Consider the following 18,726-nt stretch of genomic DNA (forward strand, 5'->3'; position numbering starts at 1 on the left):
ATGTTTCCCTTTATTAAAGGACTTAAACTTCAGATATCTGAGAAGACTGTGCTATGGGATTATTTCTTTTTCTTCTATCCACTTTCAATTCTTCTGTAGTCTATAAACATTCATGCACCTTAATAACCTCATAAACTCTGGTCAAAAACTAATGCCCATCACATCCATGACCACAACACAGAATATTTGTCTCCTTTACTCCAGAAGAAATGGTTCCTCTCAAAGACAATTCTCATACCCCTCCCTTCTCCCTTTGAATATTTAGAAACAAATTAGGGAGCAGAGATATATGAAGATGCTAGCTTCTAAAGAAGGGAAGAGTCTGTGTGTGTGTGTGTGTGTGTGTGCGTGCGTGCGTGTGCATGCACGCATGTAAGGACTAAACTGAAAACATTTGAATTATGGCAGATACAGAAGGAAATCTTTTTTTTTTTTTTTTTTTTTTTGAAACAGAGTTTCACTGTGTTGCCCGGGCTAGAGTGCCGTGGCATCAGCCTAGCTCACAGCAACCTCAAACTCTTGGGCTCAAGCAATCCTTCTGCCTCAGCCTCCCAAGTAGCTGGGACTACCGGCATGCACCACCATGCCTGGCTAATTTTTTCTATATATTTTTAGTTGTCTGGTTAATTTCTTTCAATTTTTTAGTAGAGACGGGGTCTCGCTCTTGCTCAGGCTGGTCTCAAACTCCTGACCTCTAGCAATCCTCCCTCCTCGGCCTCCCAGAGTGCTAGGATTACAGGCGTGAGCCATGGCGCCCAGCCCAGAAAGAAATCATATCTGGACTTCCCTCATCTGACTAAAGCAGAGCCTCTGGAAAATACAGCCATCATTAATCTCCCTCCAAGGGAGTCTCCAGACAGCAGATAGTCCAAGAAAATTGTGTAAACAAACTCTATGGGAACCTTTCAGTTGTCTTCCCTAAAAGTCTATTTGTTTTCCTATAGAAACCTGCTCACCCTCCTCCCTTTCTCCTATTAAGCTGGTATATAAACCCCCATCTCTAGCTGTTCATGAAGCCTCTTCATCTGAAGGCTTTTCTAAATTATGAATAAAACATTTCTTTTCTGCTGTTAACCTGTCTACTGTTAATTCACAAACTTCTGGCCACTGAACCTAAATTGGTAGAGGGAACGTTTTCCTCCTAACAGTGTGTCTGTATATGTATATTTAGATTTAGGGAGGAAAGAGAAATCTCTTCTTGCCAACAGCCATGAGAGTTGGCAATTGTGGTGTAATATGAAATATATTTGGTCTTTGTATCTGGTTCCTGTCACAGAACTTCTAAACCACTTGAATTGAGTGATGGAGTGTCTTTTGTTATTCAAAACAAGCCCCTTTTGATTATACCTGAGATTATGCTAATCAGGTGACTTAGGGTGAGGCCCCTAGATGGCCTGAGGATGGGGCCAGTCAACAGAAAGACCAAGTGATTAGAGAGTTGGAACTTCCAGCCCCTCTCCCCTATGACCTCCAGGAAGGGGGCAGGAGGCTGGAGACCAAACCCCATAAGAACTCTTCAACATCAAGATTTGATGAGCTTCCAGACTGCTGAGTACATGGAGGTGTTGGGAAAGTGGCATGCCCAGAGAGAGCATGGATGCTCCACACCGCCCCCCCAACCCCGTACCTAGCATCTCATCCATTTGTCTATTCCTGAATTATATGCATTGCAATAAACCAGTAAACAGATAAGTGTTTCCCTGAGTTCTGTGAACCATTCTAGCAAATTATTGAACCCAGAGAGTGGGTGCCAGGAACCCCCAGTTTATAGCTAGTTGGTCAAAATTACTGGAGGCTCAGACTTGCCATTGGCATCTAAACTAGGGGCAGTCTTCTGGGACTGACCTCTTAACTTGTGGGATCTAATGCTAACTCCAAGTAGATAAAGTCAGAATTGAATTAAATGGTAGGACACGCAGCTGGTGTTTGGAGAGTTGGAGAATTGCTTGCTGTGGAAAAAACCCACACATCTGGTGTCAGAAGTATTGTATGAGAATGTAGAGAAACGATTTGTTTTCCTAGAGTAATTAAAATAAGCAATTCATGCTGGGCACATTATCTCACTTGTGGTAGAATTTATCTTCTATTCCTGTCTCTATGTCCTCTGCTAAAAAAGTTTCTACTAAACTTTTTATCCCCCAGTTGTGTCCCAGACCTTATATTACTGTTCCTCTTCAAGAGGTCACCTTTTTCATTCTCAGTTTAACTGTAATATAGCCGAGACTTGTATATAGTTTCCTGATTGAATCTGAAAAGGATATTTGAACATTTTCACTGGGTTCTTTCAGTTCTAACTTGTAAGGTTGCTGAATGATCAGATACACATGTGTTTATTATACCTGATCCATTCAGGTGAGCTGTGTTATTCCTCATAATTCCTACAATGATCATTCTTGGCATCCTCTCAATATTTTACAGAGGAAATCTGTGGTCATGTCCTTTCCTTAACACTTCCTCCCAATCTTCTGAGCTCCTGAGAGAAAGAGTGAGAGTGAGAGCAAAGGGAGAGAGAGTAAGAATGAGAGCAAGAGAGAGAGAGAGATGGCAGGGGGCAGGGGTGCAGGGGGCCATGTGTTAGAGCTCTGTAAACTGAAAATAAAATCCTAAGCCCCCCACCCCACTGACTGAATGGATCCCGTCCTGGCCAAGGGACCCCAAAAAACCTTAAAATTGAGTTTTCAGCATGAAGGAAAGGGCAGTCGGACACACCTCCTTACATCCCCTCCCTTTTGGAGTCTATACTAATTCCAAACAGGATCTAAGGCCATGCAAGACAAAAGTTAAGTCATAGCTGTAGGCCATCAGTTTGCTTAACAGATCTCTTTGAGTTGGTATACTGTAGCTTGCTCTCTGATTAACAGACTTCCTTATCTTAACTTAAAACATTCCTTTTTACTGATTCCACGTCTTTAGATAAAACTTTATTTCTTTAACCAATTACAAATCAAGGAATCTCTGAACCTACCTATAACCTATAAGCCCCCACTTTGAGATGTCCTGCTTTTTGAGGACAAACCAGTGTATACCTTCCATGTATTTATTTATGATTTTACCTGTAATTCCTGTCTCCCTAAAATTTATAAAACCAAACTGTAACCAACTACCTGGGAACTACTTACTCAAGGCTTTTTGGATTTGTGGATCCCCAGGCCATAGTCGCTAATATTAGCTCAAAATAAACCTCTTTGAATTATTTTACAGAGTTTGTTTTTTGTTCTTTTAATCTTGGCACCCAATGTGGGGCTCAGAGAAGACTCAGAACCCCCCAAAAGAGTAACCCAGACTTGGTGCTACGTATTAGCACAGTCCCCCCCTTGAGCCCACCAATTCTGAGCTTCTCCTTAAGTGGAACTGGTAAGTCCTCCTGAGCCCCAGACCTCCTGCTCTTGGTTGACTGTCCTTGTTTATTCTGATCTGTCTGTTCTTTTCCTAGGAAGCTGTTGTTTGGGATCCTAATTTTAATTTGTAGGTGTACTCTAAAGGGTCTTCCTCATTTCCTCTTCTTCTCAAAATTAATCTCAATTGGCTTGTCTGTGCATTTGGGTGAGAAATTGAATTGAACTGTCCTTTTTATAGATGAATGAGAAACTGAGCTTTTCAGCTCCACTTCACTAAATCCTAGACTACAATTTAGTTCCTCCTTAAAAAAAAAAGAAAAGAATAAGGATATAAAAGGGGGAAACAAATCCTCTAAAAATGAGGAAAAACAGGGAAAACAACCCCTTCAGGCATCTCTCTTGGTTTATGGCACCTCTACTTGCAAGTATTTGTGTAAACAGAAAGGTTCAAAGGCGTGCCAGGTTTTCCAGGATTCCAGTTGGTTACATATTATGGCCTGTTCTTGTGTACAGTTTTAAACTGATGGGCAAATTACATCAAGGAAAATTCAGAGCTCAAATGGTCAACCTGCAACTATAGAGTTAAAAATGTCAAGTCAAGTCTTTTATTTGTCCATCTCTCTATTTTCTTTTCTGCCTTCCCCACATCTGCTGGTTTTTTCTACTGGTGTTGAGACAAAACTCACTAATTTAAGGCTACTTGGAGATCTTGTTTTTCTTATATAGTTCAGCCAGTTCTGTTAAAATGTGAACATTAAAAACTTGTCTAAAACTGAAGGAAGAAAAAGAGTATAAAAGGTTTATTTAAATCAAACTACCATGGATACTGCTTTACTGAAAATTTTGGTTCACAGCCTTCATTACTTTACCTATGGGGGCAAATAAAGTTTAGTCATGTGAACAAGTTCCAATTTTGTTGGAAATAATTTGGATCTAGTGTCTTTTGCAAACTGGTGACTTCATATTGCTATCTCCTGGCTAGAGTTCCAAGGTAAAAGCTATTGGATCTTTATCTGTGTGTATGTATGTGTCTAAATGTGTTTTGTGTATGTACAGGTATTATGTTATATGTTGTATCTACATCATACAAAGTTGCCTTATAAATGAGCACTCATAAATAAATAAGCCTAAATGTTTTTCAAGTTTCCTTGAATTTGTCAATATTTGTAAATAAGTTGGTTTAAAAAATTATTGGTAAAGTAAAAATAAAAATGTCTTCAAAATTGTCAACATACAGTTTTGCCTGGGTTTACTGGTTAGTTTTATATTTGTCTCTGCTTGATATTTTAAAGTGTCAAAGGTTATAAAATTATAAACCCAGCCAGAAACAAAATGATCTTTGTATGATTTTTGATAAGACTAATTTAATATTTTTGGTATAAGGAAAACAGCTGTATCTTCTGAGTTATCAGCAAAAATACCCATGTGTTTAAGTTTCTTACTTAGATGAGCATCTGATATTCACAGGCTATAAAAATGGTTAATAAGAAAATAACTTAAAATGATGGCCAATGTCTAATATCTCAGTTTTCATAATTAATCAAAATATTTTACCCCAAAATATATTTCTTTGGCATATTTTGAAGTGGCTCTGCAAAGCTGTCTTTTGGGGGGGAGATTTGCATCCAGAGACTCTGCATTGATGCAGCCAGGCTTTCCCTTGTCCAGATCTAGGAGAGATTAACTGAGAGTCTGATACTTTTAAAGTTCTGAAAGAAACATTCACCATCTATCCTGTCTGGGGGCTGCTATCTGCAAGGTTTTATCTACATAACAAGACCACATTTGTTAGCCAGGCTTCCTCTTACACCCTTCCCATAACCTGTCTTGCCACTACAACCTGATTTACCACCATAATCTGGCTTTGGTCATGCTCTGAGCCCATATTTTCTCTGTAACCTCAAGATGGTATATAAGCTTCTGTACTTCACTGGGAGGTTGGGTCTTCATTCTGAAGGATCCTGTGTATGCATGTTAAAAAAAAATTGTGTATGCCTTTGCTCCTATTAATCACTATGTTTCATGTCAGATTTTCTATTTTTTTTTTTTTTTTTTTTTTTTTTTTTTTTTGAGACAGAGTCTCACTCTGTTGCCCGGGCTAGAGTGAGTGCCGTGGCTTCAGCCTAGCTCACAGCAACCTCAAACTCCTGGGCTCAAGCGATCCTCCTGCCTCAGCCTCCCGAGTAGCTGGGACTACAGGCATGCGCCACCATGCCCGGCTAATTTTTTGTATATATATATTTTAGTTGTCCATATAATTTCTTTCTATTTTTAGTAGAGACGGGGTCTCACTCTTGCTCAGGCTGGTCTCGAACTCCTGACCTCGAGCGATCCACCCGCCTCGGCCTCCCAGAGTGCTAGGATTACAGGCGTGAGCCACCGCGCCCGGCCTCATGTCAGATTTTCAATGAATCTTCAGGAGGTCAAGTGTCTTGGCCCCTACAAGAAAAATAATAATTGTTCTCAGAAAAATATTATGAAATGCACAAGATAAAATACTTTGGATTACAAAGGAAATCAAGTTTCAAACATTTAAAGTCTGTGATATAGTAATATCTGTGTTTATTAATGCATCAAAAAATAAGATCTGAATTTGGGTTTAATTACTACTCTAATTTTGAAATTGTGATCAATGTAAAATAATATAATATTTTGAGATATTTGTAATGAATATAAACTGATATAAAAATATTCTTGATTTCTATTTTTTTCTACATTTATAATTGGAGGAATTGCTTAATTTCAGTTGTGGGTTGGTGAAAATAAAGATGTAATTTTTTTTCACCACATCATTTCATGGATCCTATGAATTCCATTGATGGAGCCCTTAGAAGCCCATGGATCACAGGTTAAGACACCCTGAAACATTGTCATCATCTGCATGAGGAAACCTAAGTCACTATTATGATTTTGAGAAACAATTGTCTGAAAAAAAAATTTAAGAATTGAATAGTGGCTAACAAAAGGAAATATCAAGGAATTAATAGAAAAGAGTTAAAATCAAAGAAACTTTAAATAAAGAATATGATTAATAAGCGATGTAAAATTTATATTCAAAGGGTAATATCTCTTTAAGAACTCAAATCAGAAGTCACCACCCAAGAAGCTTTTGTTACATGAGCTGGTAGAAAGAGCTCTAGGAAGTAGGAAGTAGACCCACTAAGCAGTTTCTAGAAATAATGGTTAACTTACCTTCCCAGGATGCTTTGCTAGTTGCTAATTTCTGCAAATATAAGAGGACACCACCCCCCACAATTTAATTTAGGCTGCTTCATAATTGGCTTTATATCCAAAAGGTCTTAGGACTTTTGGCTTATCTCATAGTAGGGTTCTGGATGCATGCTAAGGGTCTACAATAAATTCTTTTCCACACTGAAAGTGGAATATTACTTATTTGAGAAACACTGGATTAACTAGTTGACATTGGAAATAGCTGAGGGATAACAACTCTATAATAGTATTTTCAACAATAGATACCAGCATAACACTTTATTGTTTAAAAATTACTTTCACATGCATTGCTTCTTAAAATTCTCATAATCACTCATTGCTGTCCTGTAATATACCATAAAATATGACGCCTTGAAAAACTATAGATCTATTTCTTCTTCACACATTGGCTCAGGTGGCTTCTCCTCCCACTTCTCTCTAAATTCATTGAGTCACTACTTGAATTCAAGTCTTTAGTATATGATGCAAACTTGTTAGAAAGGGCTCTGGATGTACAGGCACGTGATAGCCAGCTTGTTATTCCTCAAAACCACCTCTCAAGTCATTCAAATCCAGATGCCCAGAATTTTTCCCTTTTTGCTCTCCCCTGCCACCCAAAGAACTAGGGAGTGAAAGGATGTACAGAATGTTCTCTGAAATAACACCCCCGTCCAGTCTAACGGCAGGTGATTCTCCATTATTCAAGGATTGCTTGACGTGAGCTGGGATTTGAAGACAAGTTCTGGATATAAATGGAACATCCTGACATTCTAATAACGAAGTGGCCCAGTGAGAAACTCAAGCAAGGTGGCTTAGCAAGGAGCAGGCATTGAAGGTGTTGATAGAAAACACATTCAAGTATCTTATTTTATCCATAAATTGCACCTTTAACTAGTGTTACTGAACCAGTATCGGTTACATGTGCCAATTTGGGGCGTGACGGTATGAAACATGCGGTGGAAATTTGAGCCGTGAAGTCAAAAGTCACCCATCAGACACTTTTACAAACTCAGTTGAAAGGTCAGTCATGTCAATCAGTTTGGGCGGAGTTCAGGACTGAGTCTTGAATTCCTGAAAACAACTTAGCTAATACATCAGAGTGAGGTGTTTTCTATAGGAATATTGTGGAAACTATAGTTAGGCTACATGACATTTTAAGAGTAATCAGTATAGTTTAAGCAAATAGCTAAAGGTTATAGTTAATAACTGCCTAAAGAAACTTCAGATACCAGTTACCTAATCAGTAATGCCTATTTGGCTGCTGGATTCACTAGATACTCTTTTACTTCTCAATGAAGGTCCACAGTTCACAACTTTAAAGGTGGTTTCCTCACTGAAGTTCCTATAGAACATAGCCTAGCCATCCGGGGACTTCCCCAGAAGTTTTTGAGAAAATGAATTTAGCTCCAGATAATCCCTTTCTGGGGTTGCCTCACTCTAGGATCTTGCAATTTTTTTATGCCCAGAGTCAGTCTTTGATGTTTGTAACTTTTGCTCGAGGCTACTGTCTGAGTGAATTCAAGTGTTCCAGATGAGAAGATAAAGGAACAGGTTCATATAATAAAGCTGTTTGTTCCCCACTACCCTCTCCACTACCAATCAGCTGCAGCACTGCACCTCCCACCGCTATTCCTTTCTCCACTGCTGCAGACGTCTGGGCTCTCAGTAAAGGAAGAGGACACAGGCTCTGCTTTTCAGATCCACATGCTGATTCCCCCTGACAACCAGAGACCCAAATGCTGAATTGAATAGGGTAAGAAGGGTTCGTGCTGAGGATGCTTAGGGGAAAGGCCCAGGAAAACTAGCAGGAGGTTGATTGAACTTTTAGATATAAAGAATGGAAAATTAATTAATCCCACTGATATAGCCTTTTCCTTGCCTCTCCCTCCCTTTACCCCAAGTCTTCCCAAGTGTATTAAAGCAGCTTGAATCCTGGTCTTCTCATTCTGGTTAGGCCTTTATGACCAGGACAGGGTTCCACAAATGAGAAAGTACCTACCCCTTGTTCTGTGTCTGATGTAGGCGTTTGATATCCTCAGAAGTGCTCTCACGTGCATGTATCTCATTAGACTCTCACAGGTCTGTGAGGGAGCTATTACTAGGCCTGTTTGAGGGTACTGATGCTCAGAGTTGTGAATCAGGTTAGAGGGTCAGTAGGGCCAGGTATACTCCTCATAGTAAGTGAGGACAGAGGGCTGGTTTAAAGAGGAAACTTTTTAAAACAACTCTACCCTATGCTGTGATGAGAATAGTCCCTGTGAGGACAGTTTTAGTTTTGGTATTTGATTGATTAGGTAAATATTTCAAAACTGGGGCTCCTTTATGATGGCATTCTCAACAAGCAGCTCTGACAATTTAGGATTATTTGTAATAATCATTAGGGAAATGGCCCCTAAGAAGGGCTGTAGGTAGTTAGTAGTGATGATATGTTTCACTCCCTTGGGGAAGTATTGTCAGGAAATCAAGGTTGGAGAAACATCATTCTGCAGATCAGTGTAATTGCAGCTTGGGCTGCAATTTCAAGGAATAAGCACCTTCCTGCCTAGGAAATACCTCCAAAGAAGTTACTCAACTTTTATATTATCTTAAAAGGTAACAACCCTTTCCACCTTGCGGACATAAAACTTTAATTACCATTCTCTTTTGGACAGACGATTTCCTGAGAGCTGATTTAGCCAAAAGGAGCTAGATAAAGGGTTATTGGCATCTCAGGATGGGTAGAAGAGAGGGAAGACAGGAGATGTTTGGAATTCTCAAAATAAACTTCATCTATTTTTTCCAATTTTGTGTTTTACTCAGTCTGAAGTACATTTTTAGTTCTTGGAAACTTTATTATCTAATCAGAGTTATCATCTTCTAATATGGGAACCAACTATTAATAGTAAAATTGTCTCCAAGTGCCTGCATTGGCAGGGAAAGAAATTTTATGGTGGAGCTCAGCTCTCCTGGCAGTATCTGGGTAATGCATTTCTCTCTCTTCCCTGTGGACATGCAGGTGGCCCTGGTGACTGAGATGGCATCCTCTTTAAAGATCTGGGGCACTCTCTTGGTCCTGCTTTGCATCTTGTGCAGGCTGCTTGTACACAGAAAAGATGCTTCCTGGAGAGAATTCATGAAACAGCACCACATAAGTCCAAGCCGAGAATTCAGTGAGTACAAATGTAATGTCCTCATGAGGGAGCAAGAAGCTCTGAAAGACAAGAGCTCTCACATGTTTATCTATGTCTCATGGCACAACATTGAGCATATATGCAATAATGGCAACTGGAAGGGCCGCTACAGAAATACATACGTATGGGCCCAGAATGCCCTCAAAGTACTCAAGTGTCACCAGGAGAATGACAACAATGGCTACACAGAGAGCAGAAGCTTCAATTACATTGAATTCCACTGTGGCATGGATGGTTATGTTGATAGCATAGAGGACCTGAAGATGGTACAGGCTATCAGCGACTAGAAGGTCTATTCACATCCCCGGTTTTGGTAGTGTACTCAGTACTTCCCAGGTGGTGGTCTCTGCCTACATCAATAGCCCCTGCCATTCCCCACTTTACATTTGTGTGTCAATGTTTTCCAACTATTTAGAGTTATGTATCACATGGTTTCTTCATATTATAACTTTGCCTGTGTTGTTTCTCTGCCTAGAATATACTTCTGTCCTTATTTACCTAATTTACTCCTACTTTTTTTCAAGATTCAGCTCATATGGCATCTCTTCTTGGCTAACCCAAGAATTTTCCTGATACTGACTCTTCTTATACCTTCCCAGGCTGAATGATCTTCCCTTCCCTAAATAAACTGTATTATTCCAATGTGTGTGACATTTATGTATGTTATGTGCGCAGAGTATATATTGTGTGATTGGTGTGAGTGTGTATAATGTAGATTATGCTTGGATGTGATTCATGCTATGCATAGGGTTAAAGGTATATTTTGTGTGTGTGTCTAATGTATGTGATATGATTATGTGTATGATGAGGATGTAAATGTTTATGTGCTAGGCTGGAGATAAGTTGTGACTTAGGCATTGATTGTGGTGTCAACTTGAAATAATCAAAAGGGTCAGAATCCAGTTTTAAAGAGTTTATTCAAGTGGAAAACTGGGAATGGCCGTTCCTTGACACACAGACTCCAGAGAAATGGGATCAGTACTCCAAATTTAAAAGTTAAATTCTTGTTTTTATAGGAAAAAGACAAATAAATTTACAAGATTAGAACATTTTCTATGCGAACCTGGTTTAAGAGTTACAACAAATTAGTTATGGTTTCGTCCCCCCTCCCAACCCCTTACAGATTATTTTCTTTTCTTTATAGCTGGTTTTCATATCCTTTCTAATTTAACAGAGAGTATTTAACATTACATTTAAGACAACATGATAGCCATGAAGTCCTTTTGTGAGAAAGGTAAGAGGGAAATTAATCTACAATGAAGATCAACAGTGGGGAGGAAAGGGGTCTTCCCCTTGATTCATTTACAACATTTTACAAAACAATGCAGGTAAGAAAGAAGGCTTACTCTATAATAGGAGAAACACCCTTTACAGCTGACTTGGTTACAGGTGCCTATCACATGACTCGGGCCCCATAACCACATTCCTTTAAGGTTCAAAATAATAAGTTTCAAATAATAGAGTTCCAACAGCTTAGATTTTGAATTATTTTCACAGTGGTGACATGCTTAGTTCTACCCAGATTTGGGGGCATGGGCAGACTGACAAGGTCCAAAACATGTAGCATGGTTCCTGGCTCATAGTAAGTGCTCCATGAACACTGGTTCTTGTCCTTTCTCATCTGGCTTGGTACTTTAATTTTGACTTTGAGAAAACAAGCATGACAAACGACCATCAATCATCTGCTCCCCCTATTTCTAGACATGGGGACTTCTAATATAAAAATATAGTAGGCCGTCATCTATGTGGAAGCTGTACATGCCCAGGACCAAAAAGACTCCCTTCTTCATCAACCACAGACCTCCAGATATCCCTAGTAGACTCAATTCTTCTAAGAAGACCAATGCATTTTAAATGGGTTAAGGCATTACACTTCTCTTTTTTTTTCTTTTCTTCTTTCACACACAAAGCCCCTCAGCAAAGGCATTTCCCTACTTCCCTACACATCAAGTAGAAGATATTAGCACAAGTGATTTTATCTCATAATAATTATTTTTACTTGGCAGAGAAATAGAAATAGGGTTGGAGGACTTTAAAATGCAATATTCCTCAATAATGGGGCTTAAGATTTAAATTCTGCTGGAGGGAAGAGGAAGTAAATGGGAGAAATAAATATTGGGTTCATAAGCCAGTAGAGTCCACAAGAAATTCTGTTTGCTAAGTGTGGGGAAGAGACACAGAGTACAGGAAATATTTGCCTCGTATAATTTTGCCTAGGGCAGATATGGGGAGGGAAAATACCAAACAGTAAGTATCTTGTGTTCTTTAGCCTCCTGTAATGTTGAAAGACTCCGGCTTTTAAACAATTAGAGAAAAGACCAAAGTATCAACATTTTTAATTAGGTGACTGCACACCTTCCTAGAACTCTAGTCTCAATAAGAAGCCAGTGTATCTAGATTGGCCATCATGGTCCAAGGGCAGTTGCTCAGCAGACACGTATACCAACCAAACTCACAAGAGATTAATATTAAACCAGTAGTTCATCATCATTGATCAATTTACATATGGAAAAAATACTGATTATTTTTCTCACTTGATAAATGTTCTTCAAAATATAGTATAGGGGAGGAAAAAATATTTTCCTTCTACTTTTTTAGCTTCTTGGCTGAGGCCCCATGACAAAGGTCAGATTAACAAGAGCAAAAACAAACAAAAGTTTATTAACATGCGTATCTCATATATACATGGGAGAAACTCAGGGAGTAACTCAAAGAGCTGGCTAGAACTTGGGCTTAAATACCATCTTCAGCTAAAACAAAGGAGGAAGAGCGTAGGGAGGCAAGTTATAGGGAGATGACCAGGAAAAGTATTGTAAACAAGGGAAAGGTTTGTTGTGCAGATTTAAGTTAGCACCTTCTCCATCGGTAAGAGTCTCCAGTGATTTAGAGTCTTCCTTTTCTTCCTGATACAGAGAGGGGCATATCCTTATAAATGGAGATTTCCTTTATAAATGTAAATTTCCCTTAAAAAGGGTAGTTTATATTCTATTTTCAGAGCTTCTCCTGGGTATACTGTTTTTCACAAAATAGGCAGTCCAGAATAATCTTTGTTAGGTTTGTTCCAGGTGGGAACCCGAAAAGTATGTATAGGATGGAATGTGGTTAATGGAAAACTTGGGCTTGTAAAACAATAGCCACAGGAGTCTGGAGAGTCCCCAGATATTGTAAATCTAACAGACAGCTGCAGCCAGCATTCCTATCCCCCTCCCCATAGGAGCAAAGTTTATCTATCCCTCCTCATCTCTCCTGATAAGGAGAGGCTGGAGCTGAATGATGGATGTAACTGGAGCAGGGGTCCTAGGAGCTAATTGTTTGAAAAAGAATTTATTACAAGTGGCTGTTCTAGCCTATTTACTTACTGCCCCTGGAGAAACCCTTTATAAAGCCCAAGGCTCTCCCCTTTTCTCTTGTGGACGCTTTTCGCCTCCACTCATCTGCACCCAGATGCTCAAAATAAACAGCATTTTGCTACACAAGAGGCTTAGTGTGTCTCTCTCTTGGCTCCAGGACCTAACAATCTTTATGCCACAGAAGCATATTTTGAGGTGACATATTCTGGTCTCCCATAGTAGGTTCTCATAAATACCTGATGTTAGAAACTCTTTAAATGTTGCTTTTATTAAAAGGTTGGCAGATAGTGGTTCAAAACAGTTGCCTATGGAAAAACCAAACTCTGCCAAAATATTTAAGGAGGCTTTTATCAAATATGAGCCAATATGAGTTACTATGGCCTGGGGAAACACAGTCTCAAGAGGTCCTGAGAAAGTGTGCCCAAGGTGGTTGGGTTACAGTTTGGTTTTATACATTTCAGGGATCCATGAATTGCAGGCAAAATCATAAATCAGTACATGGGAGGTATACATTGGTTTGGTCCCAAAAGGTGAGATATTGAAAAGAAGGGGGAGCTTACAAATTGTGAACTAAATAAAATCCTAAGCCCCCGCACCAACTAAATGGTCCCCCTCTAGGCAAAGGGTATAACCGGCTCTATGAAAAAATTTCAATAACCTTTATGTGTTTTTTGATAATCCTCTCCCTTAACTACGTGACCTTTTGAGTTGTTTCCCAGAAATGGTGAATTTTCTATAAGGCAAAGGAGCTGAGATTCTGAAGGCCCCTGGGCAGACTTCCTTAAGCCAAGACTCACCATAACCCACAGCCTGCCCCCAGTGCATGTAGCTCCTTGTTAGTTACACCATGACCTGCTCCAAGGCATGTGGCCCTTCCTTTAATAGTCTATGATCTCTGTTAGTTGGAGACAGATTTGAGGCAACTTCTCCTATTCTCTCTACAAGATGTCTTACATGTTAAAAAATTTCTTTCTTCCTTGGCAATCTTTGTTGTCTCAATAATTGGTTGTTTGTTCAACAAGCACCCGGACCTAGACCAAACCCCCCCTTGCAGTTTTGACAACACGGGGATCCCAGAAAAACCTCAAAACTGAGTCTGTGGTCATGAAGGGACAGGAGGTCAAACATGCCTCAGACAATAAGATACTAAATTATTAATAGGACCTAAGGCCGTGCAGAGCAAAGCTTAAATCACCTGCAGGGCATTGAAACTGCCTATATTGAAGTAATGTAGGGACCAGGCGGGATGGCTAATGCCTATAATTCCAGAACTTTGAGAGGCAAAGGCAAGGTGGGAGAATCGTGTGAGGCAAGGAGTTCCAGATCAATTTGAGCAACACAATGAGATCCCTATCTCTTAAAAAAAAATAGAAAAATTAGCCAGGTGCAGTGGCATACACCTGTAGTCCAGCTACTCAGGAGGCTGAAGCAGAAGGATAGCCTGAGCTCAGGAGTTTGAGGTTGCAGTGAGCTATGATGACACTATAGCCTAGGCCTACAACTCTAGCCTAGGCAACAGAGTAAGGACCCATGAGGCAAGAACTATGGTAGAAGTCTGATTTCTACGGAAGTATAGCCATAGCTAAAAGTTAACCAGCCATTATTTTATCACTTGCCTTCCTGTAGTTGCTTACTGCTTAGGAGTCATGTACCCCTGACTGTCATAAGATGTGTAACTTCCCAAATTGCTTCATTGATAACATCACTATTATAAAACCTAAGCCTAGTCTCTGAGATATTTACCAGACTCTGCATTTAGGAGGACCAATCACAACAACCAGACCAGTGGCTATACATGGGAACTGACTCAAGAAGTCCTGCGATCCTCTACTCAGAAACTGTCTTAGCACAATAAGACAATTTCTGCTTCCCAACCCTACGAGTTCATTGTTAGCCAATTATCGGACACAATTACCTAGCCCTTTGTCTGCCAAACTACCTTTAAAAATCCTGGTCCCAAAATTCTTGGGGAAATGGATTTGAGAAATCCTTCCCATCTCCTCACTCAGAACCCTGTGATGTTAAACTCTTTCTCCACTGCAACCCCTGTTGTCTCAGTGTATTGGCTTCCTTCTGTGCAGTGGGCAATAGAACCCAGTTGGGTGGTAACTCCATCAATTTGCTTAACAGATTATTTGAGTTGGTATATTGTGGATTGTCTCTGATTAGCAGACTTTCTTATTGTAATTTAAAACATTTCAAGATTTTATTTTTATTTTTTATTTTTTTAGAGATAAGGACTCACTCTGTCACCCAGACTGGAGTACAGTATTGTAATCATAGCTCACTGCAGCCTCCTGGGCTCAAACTTCTGCCTCAGCCCCCTGAGTAGCCAGGATTACAAGCACATGCCACCATGCCAAGCTAATTTTTATTTTTATTTTTTTTTTATTATTTTTTTTTGTTGTTGTTGAGACAGAGTCTCACTTTGTTGCCCAGGCTAGAGTGAGTGCCGTGGCGTCAGCTTAGCTCACAGCAACCTCAGACTCCTCGGCTTAAGCGATCCTACTGCCTCGGCCTCCCGAGTAGCTGGGACTACAGGCATGTGCCACTATGCCTGGCTAATTTTTTCTATATAGATTTTTAGTTGTCCATATAATGTCTTTCTATTTTTAGTAGAGACGGGGTCTCACTCTTGCTCAGGCTGGTCTCGAACTCCTGACCTCGAGCGATCCACCCGCCTCGGCCTCCCAGAGTGCTAAGATTACAGGCGTGAGCCACCGCGCCCGGCCCCAAGCTAATTTTTAAAAAATTTTTGTAGTAACAGGGTCTTGTTATGTTGCCCAGGCTGGTCTCAAACTTCTGGCCTCAAGTGATCCTCCTGCCTGCCTCCCAAGAGGCTGGGATTACCGGCATGAGCCACTGTGCCTGGCCTCCAAACCTTTAGACAAAGCTTTATTTCTTTAATTCCAAGATTCCAAATCAAAGAAACTTTGAACCCGCCTATAACCTGTAAGCCCTCACTTCAGATGTCTTGCCTTTTCAGGCTAAACCAATGGACACCTTCCAAGTATTGATCTATGATTTTACCTGAAATTCCTGTCTCTCTAAAATGTATAAAACCAAACAGTAACCCAATCACCTCTGGATCACTTGCTCAAGACTTCTTGGACGTGGCTGCCTGGGCCATGGTTGCACGCATTGGCTCAGAGTAAACCTCTTTAAATTATTTTACAGAGTTTGGGTTTTTTTCCATTAACAAAATCATAGGTAAGTTTAGTGATTCTTTAGTTGGCAATTGGTTGAAAGAGTTAAGCTTTGTCTAAAAATATAGTCACTAGAAAGGAATGTTAAGTTAAGATAAGGGGTTCTGTTATCTGTCATGTGATGCCATACCAGTGACAGGTTGGAAAATAAGCCACAGTATGCTGGGTCAAAAAGACCTGTCTAACAAGATTTTATGGCTTATAAAGCATGACTTTCCCCATCCCCCTTAGAAAGGAATTTGAGCAAGGAAAAAATGTCAGAGCACAGTCTTCATAGTATGGGAGGAAAATGGATTTAAAAGCAATTAGTATAATAACTTAAGTTATTGTCTTAGCTAAAGATGGGATTGATTAGAACCTTAAAAGCTCTGTACTTCTGCTCAGAAGCAGGACATTGGTACTTTGAAACGGGAGTCTGCCTACCTCCTCATTTGCCAGCAAATTATTAATAAACTTCTCTTTCCTTTTCCTCATTCTTCTGATGCAGCCTCAGGGACAAGTGCTGAACTTTCTGTAATACAATCTCTTTTCTCACAACCATTCAAACCTAAAATGATAGAGGAAACATTTTCCTCCTAAAAATATGATGCTGAGCATCTTTTCATATGCTTATTTGCCATCTATATATCTTCTTTGGTGAAGTGTCTGTTGATGGGGAACAGAGAATGATACCACAATGATGCTTTGGCAGGCTGAGCACTTCTGAATTAAAGAAAATTGGAAGTTCTTAGATGCTGCCTCAGAACCAAGGACTTTCTAGTTTCTTGTTCCTCCCCCACCCCCAAGCAGAGAGTGGCTTTCTCTGGAAGTTACCTTATCTGACTGAGAAAAACTTCCAAGAAATGCAATTGTCTTAAGACCGTCCTCCCTAGGAATCTCATCAAATAACCAGGAAAGATTAACTACCAGAAGAGACTAAAAGTCCACACAATGCCCAGATGGACTTTTCATCTGTTCTTCTGAGGGCAGCTTCATGAGATTACCTAAGGGACTTTACCTGCATAATAAGACAACCTTGTTCCCAGTGCAGTTCTACCCTTGATCTTCCTATAATTTGTCACCCTTCCATTCAGTTTTCAAAGAGAATCATTTACAAACCACTGTCTTCTCTATGGGCCCATTCCAATTCCCCTAAAAACCATTTACAACTCCTCAAAATTGCCTATACTTCCCCTTCCCCCCTTTCCCCTCTTCGTAGGGGCTTCAATCATCTGGGCTTTCTTTCTTTTTTTTCAGTTTTTTTTTTCAATTTTTTTGTAGTTATTTATTTATGTATTTATTTTCAGCATATTATGGGGGTACAAATGTTCAGGTTACGTATATTACCCTTGCCCTCCCTCCCTGCCAAGTCAGAGCTTCAAGCATGTCCATCCCCCAGATGGTGTTCATTGCACTCGTTATGTATGTATATACCCATCCCCTCCTCCCCCCTCCCATCTGCCCGACACCCAATCAATGTTATTCCTATATGTGCACTTAGGTATTGGTCAGTTAAAACCAATTTGATGGTGAGTACATGTGGTGCTTATTTTTCCATTCTTGGGATACTTCACTTAGTAGAATGGGTTCCAGCTCTATCCAGGAAAATATAAAAGGTACTATATCACCATTGTTTCTTATAGCTGAATAGTATTCCATGGTATACATTATACCACATTTTATTAATACACTTATGTATTGATGGGCACTTGAGTTGTTTCCACATCTTTGCAATTGTGAATTGTGCTGCTATAAATCATTCAAGTGCAGATGTCTTTTTTATAGAATGTCTTTCATTCTTTTGAGTAGATGCCCAGTAATGGAATTGCTGGATCAAATGGTAGATCTACTTGTATCTCTTTGAGGTATCTCCATATTGCTTTCCACAGAGGTTGCACTAGTTTGCAGTCCCACCAGCAGTGTATGAGTGTTCTGATCTCTCTACATCCATGCCAACATTGGCTTTTCTTTATTATTATTGTTTAGAGACAGGATCTCGCTCTGTTGTTCAGGCTGGAGTGCAGTGGCATGATCACAGCTCACTGCAGCCTCAAACTCCTGTGCTCAACGGATCCTCCTGCCTCAGCCTCCTGAGTAGCTGGGACTAGGGGCATGTACCACCATGCCTGGCTAATTTTTAAAAAATATTTTTAGAAATGGGGTCTCACTATTTTGCCCAGGCTGGTCTCAAACTCCTGGGCTCAAGTGACCCTCCTGCCTCCGTCTCCTGAATTGCTGAGATTATAGGCATGAGCCACCATGCCCCACCATCTGGCCTTTCTTTCAGTCTCATAATTTGTATGGCTTCTATGCTTATGCACATAAATAAATTTATATGCCTTTTCTCCTGTCGATCTGTTTATTATCAGTTCATTTCAGCAGATTTAAACCTTCAGAGGGGGAGAGAAAATTCTCTTTGCTCCTATACTATTTAGATCTTTTACCCACTTTCTGACTGGGTTGTTTGTTTTCT

General features: G+C 39.9%; 1 protein-coding gene across 1 annotated transcript; it reads left to right on the forward strand.

Annotated features, from left to right (window-relative positions):
- The first annotated feature begins 9,561 nt into the window (after positions 1-9,561).
- On the forward strand, positions 9,562-10,005 carry EDDM3B (epididymal protein 3B). Its single transcript, XM_069462900.1, has one exon. The coding sequence runs from the start codon at positions 9,562-9,564 to the stop codon at positions 10,003-10,005; it is 444 nt and encodes a 147-aa protein (XP_069319001.1).
- The last annotated feature ends 8,721 nt before the right edge of the window (positions 10,006-18,726 follow it).

Source organism: Eulemur rufifrons, chromosome 2, assembly GCF_041146395.1.
Source record: "Eulemur rufifrons isolate Redbay chromosome 2, OSU_ERuf_1, whole genome shotgun sequence".
Classification (NCBI taxonomy): domain Eukaryota; kingdom Metazoa; phylum Chordata; class Mammalia; order Primates; family Lemuridae; genus Eulemur; species Eulemur rufifrons.

Coding starts and splice junctions, on each gene's coding strand:
- EDDM3B (XM_069462900.1), top strand. CDS start 9,562: ATGGCATCCTCTTTAAAGATCTGGGGCACTCTCTTGGTCCTGCTTTGC.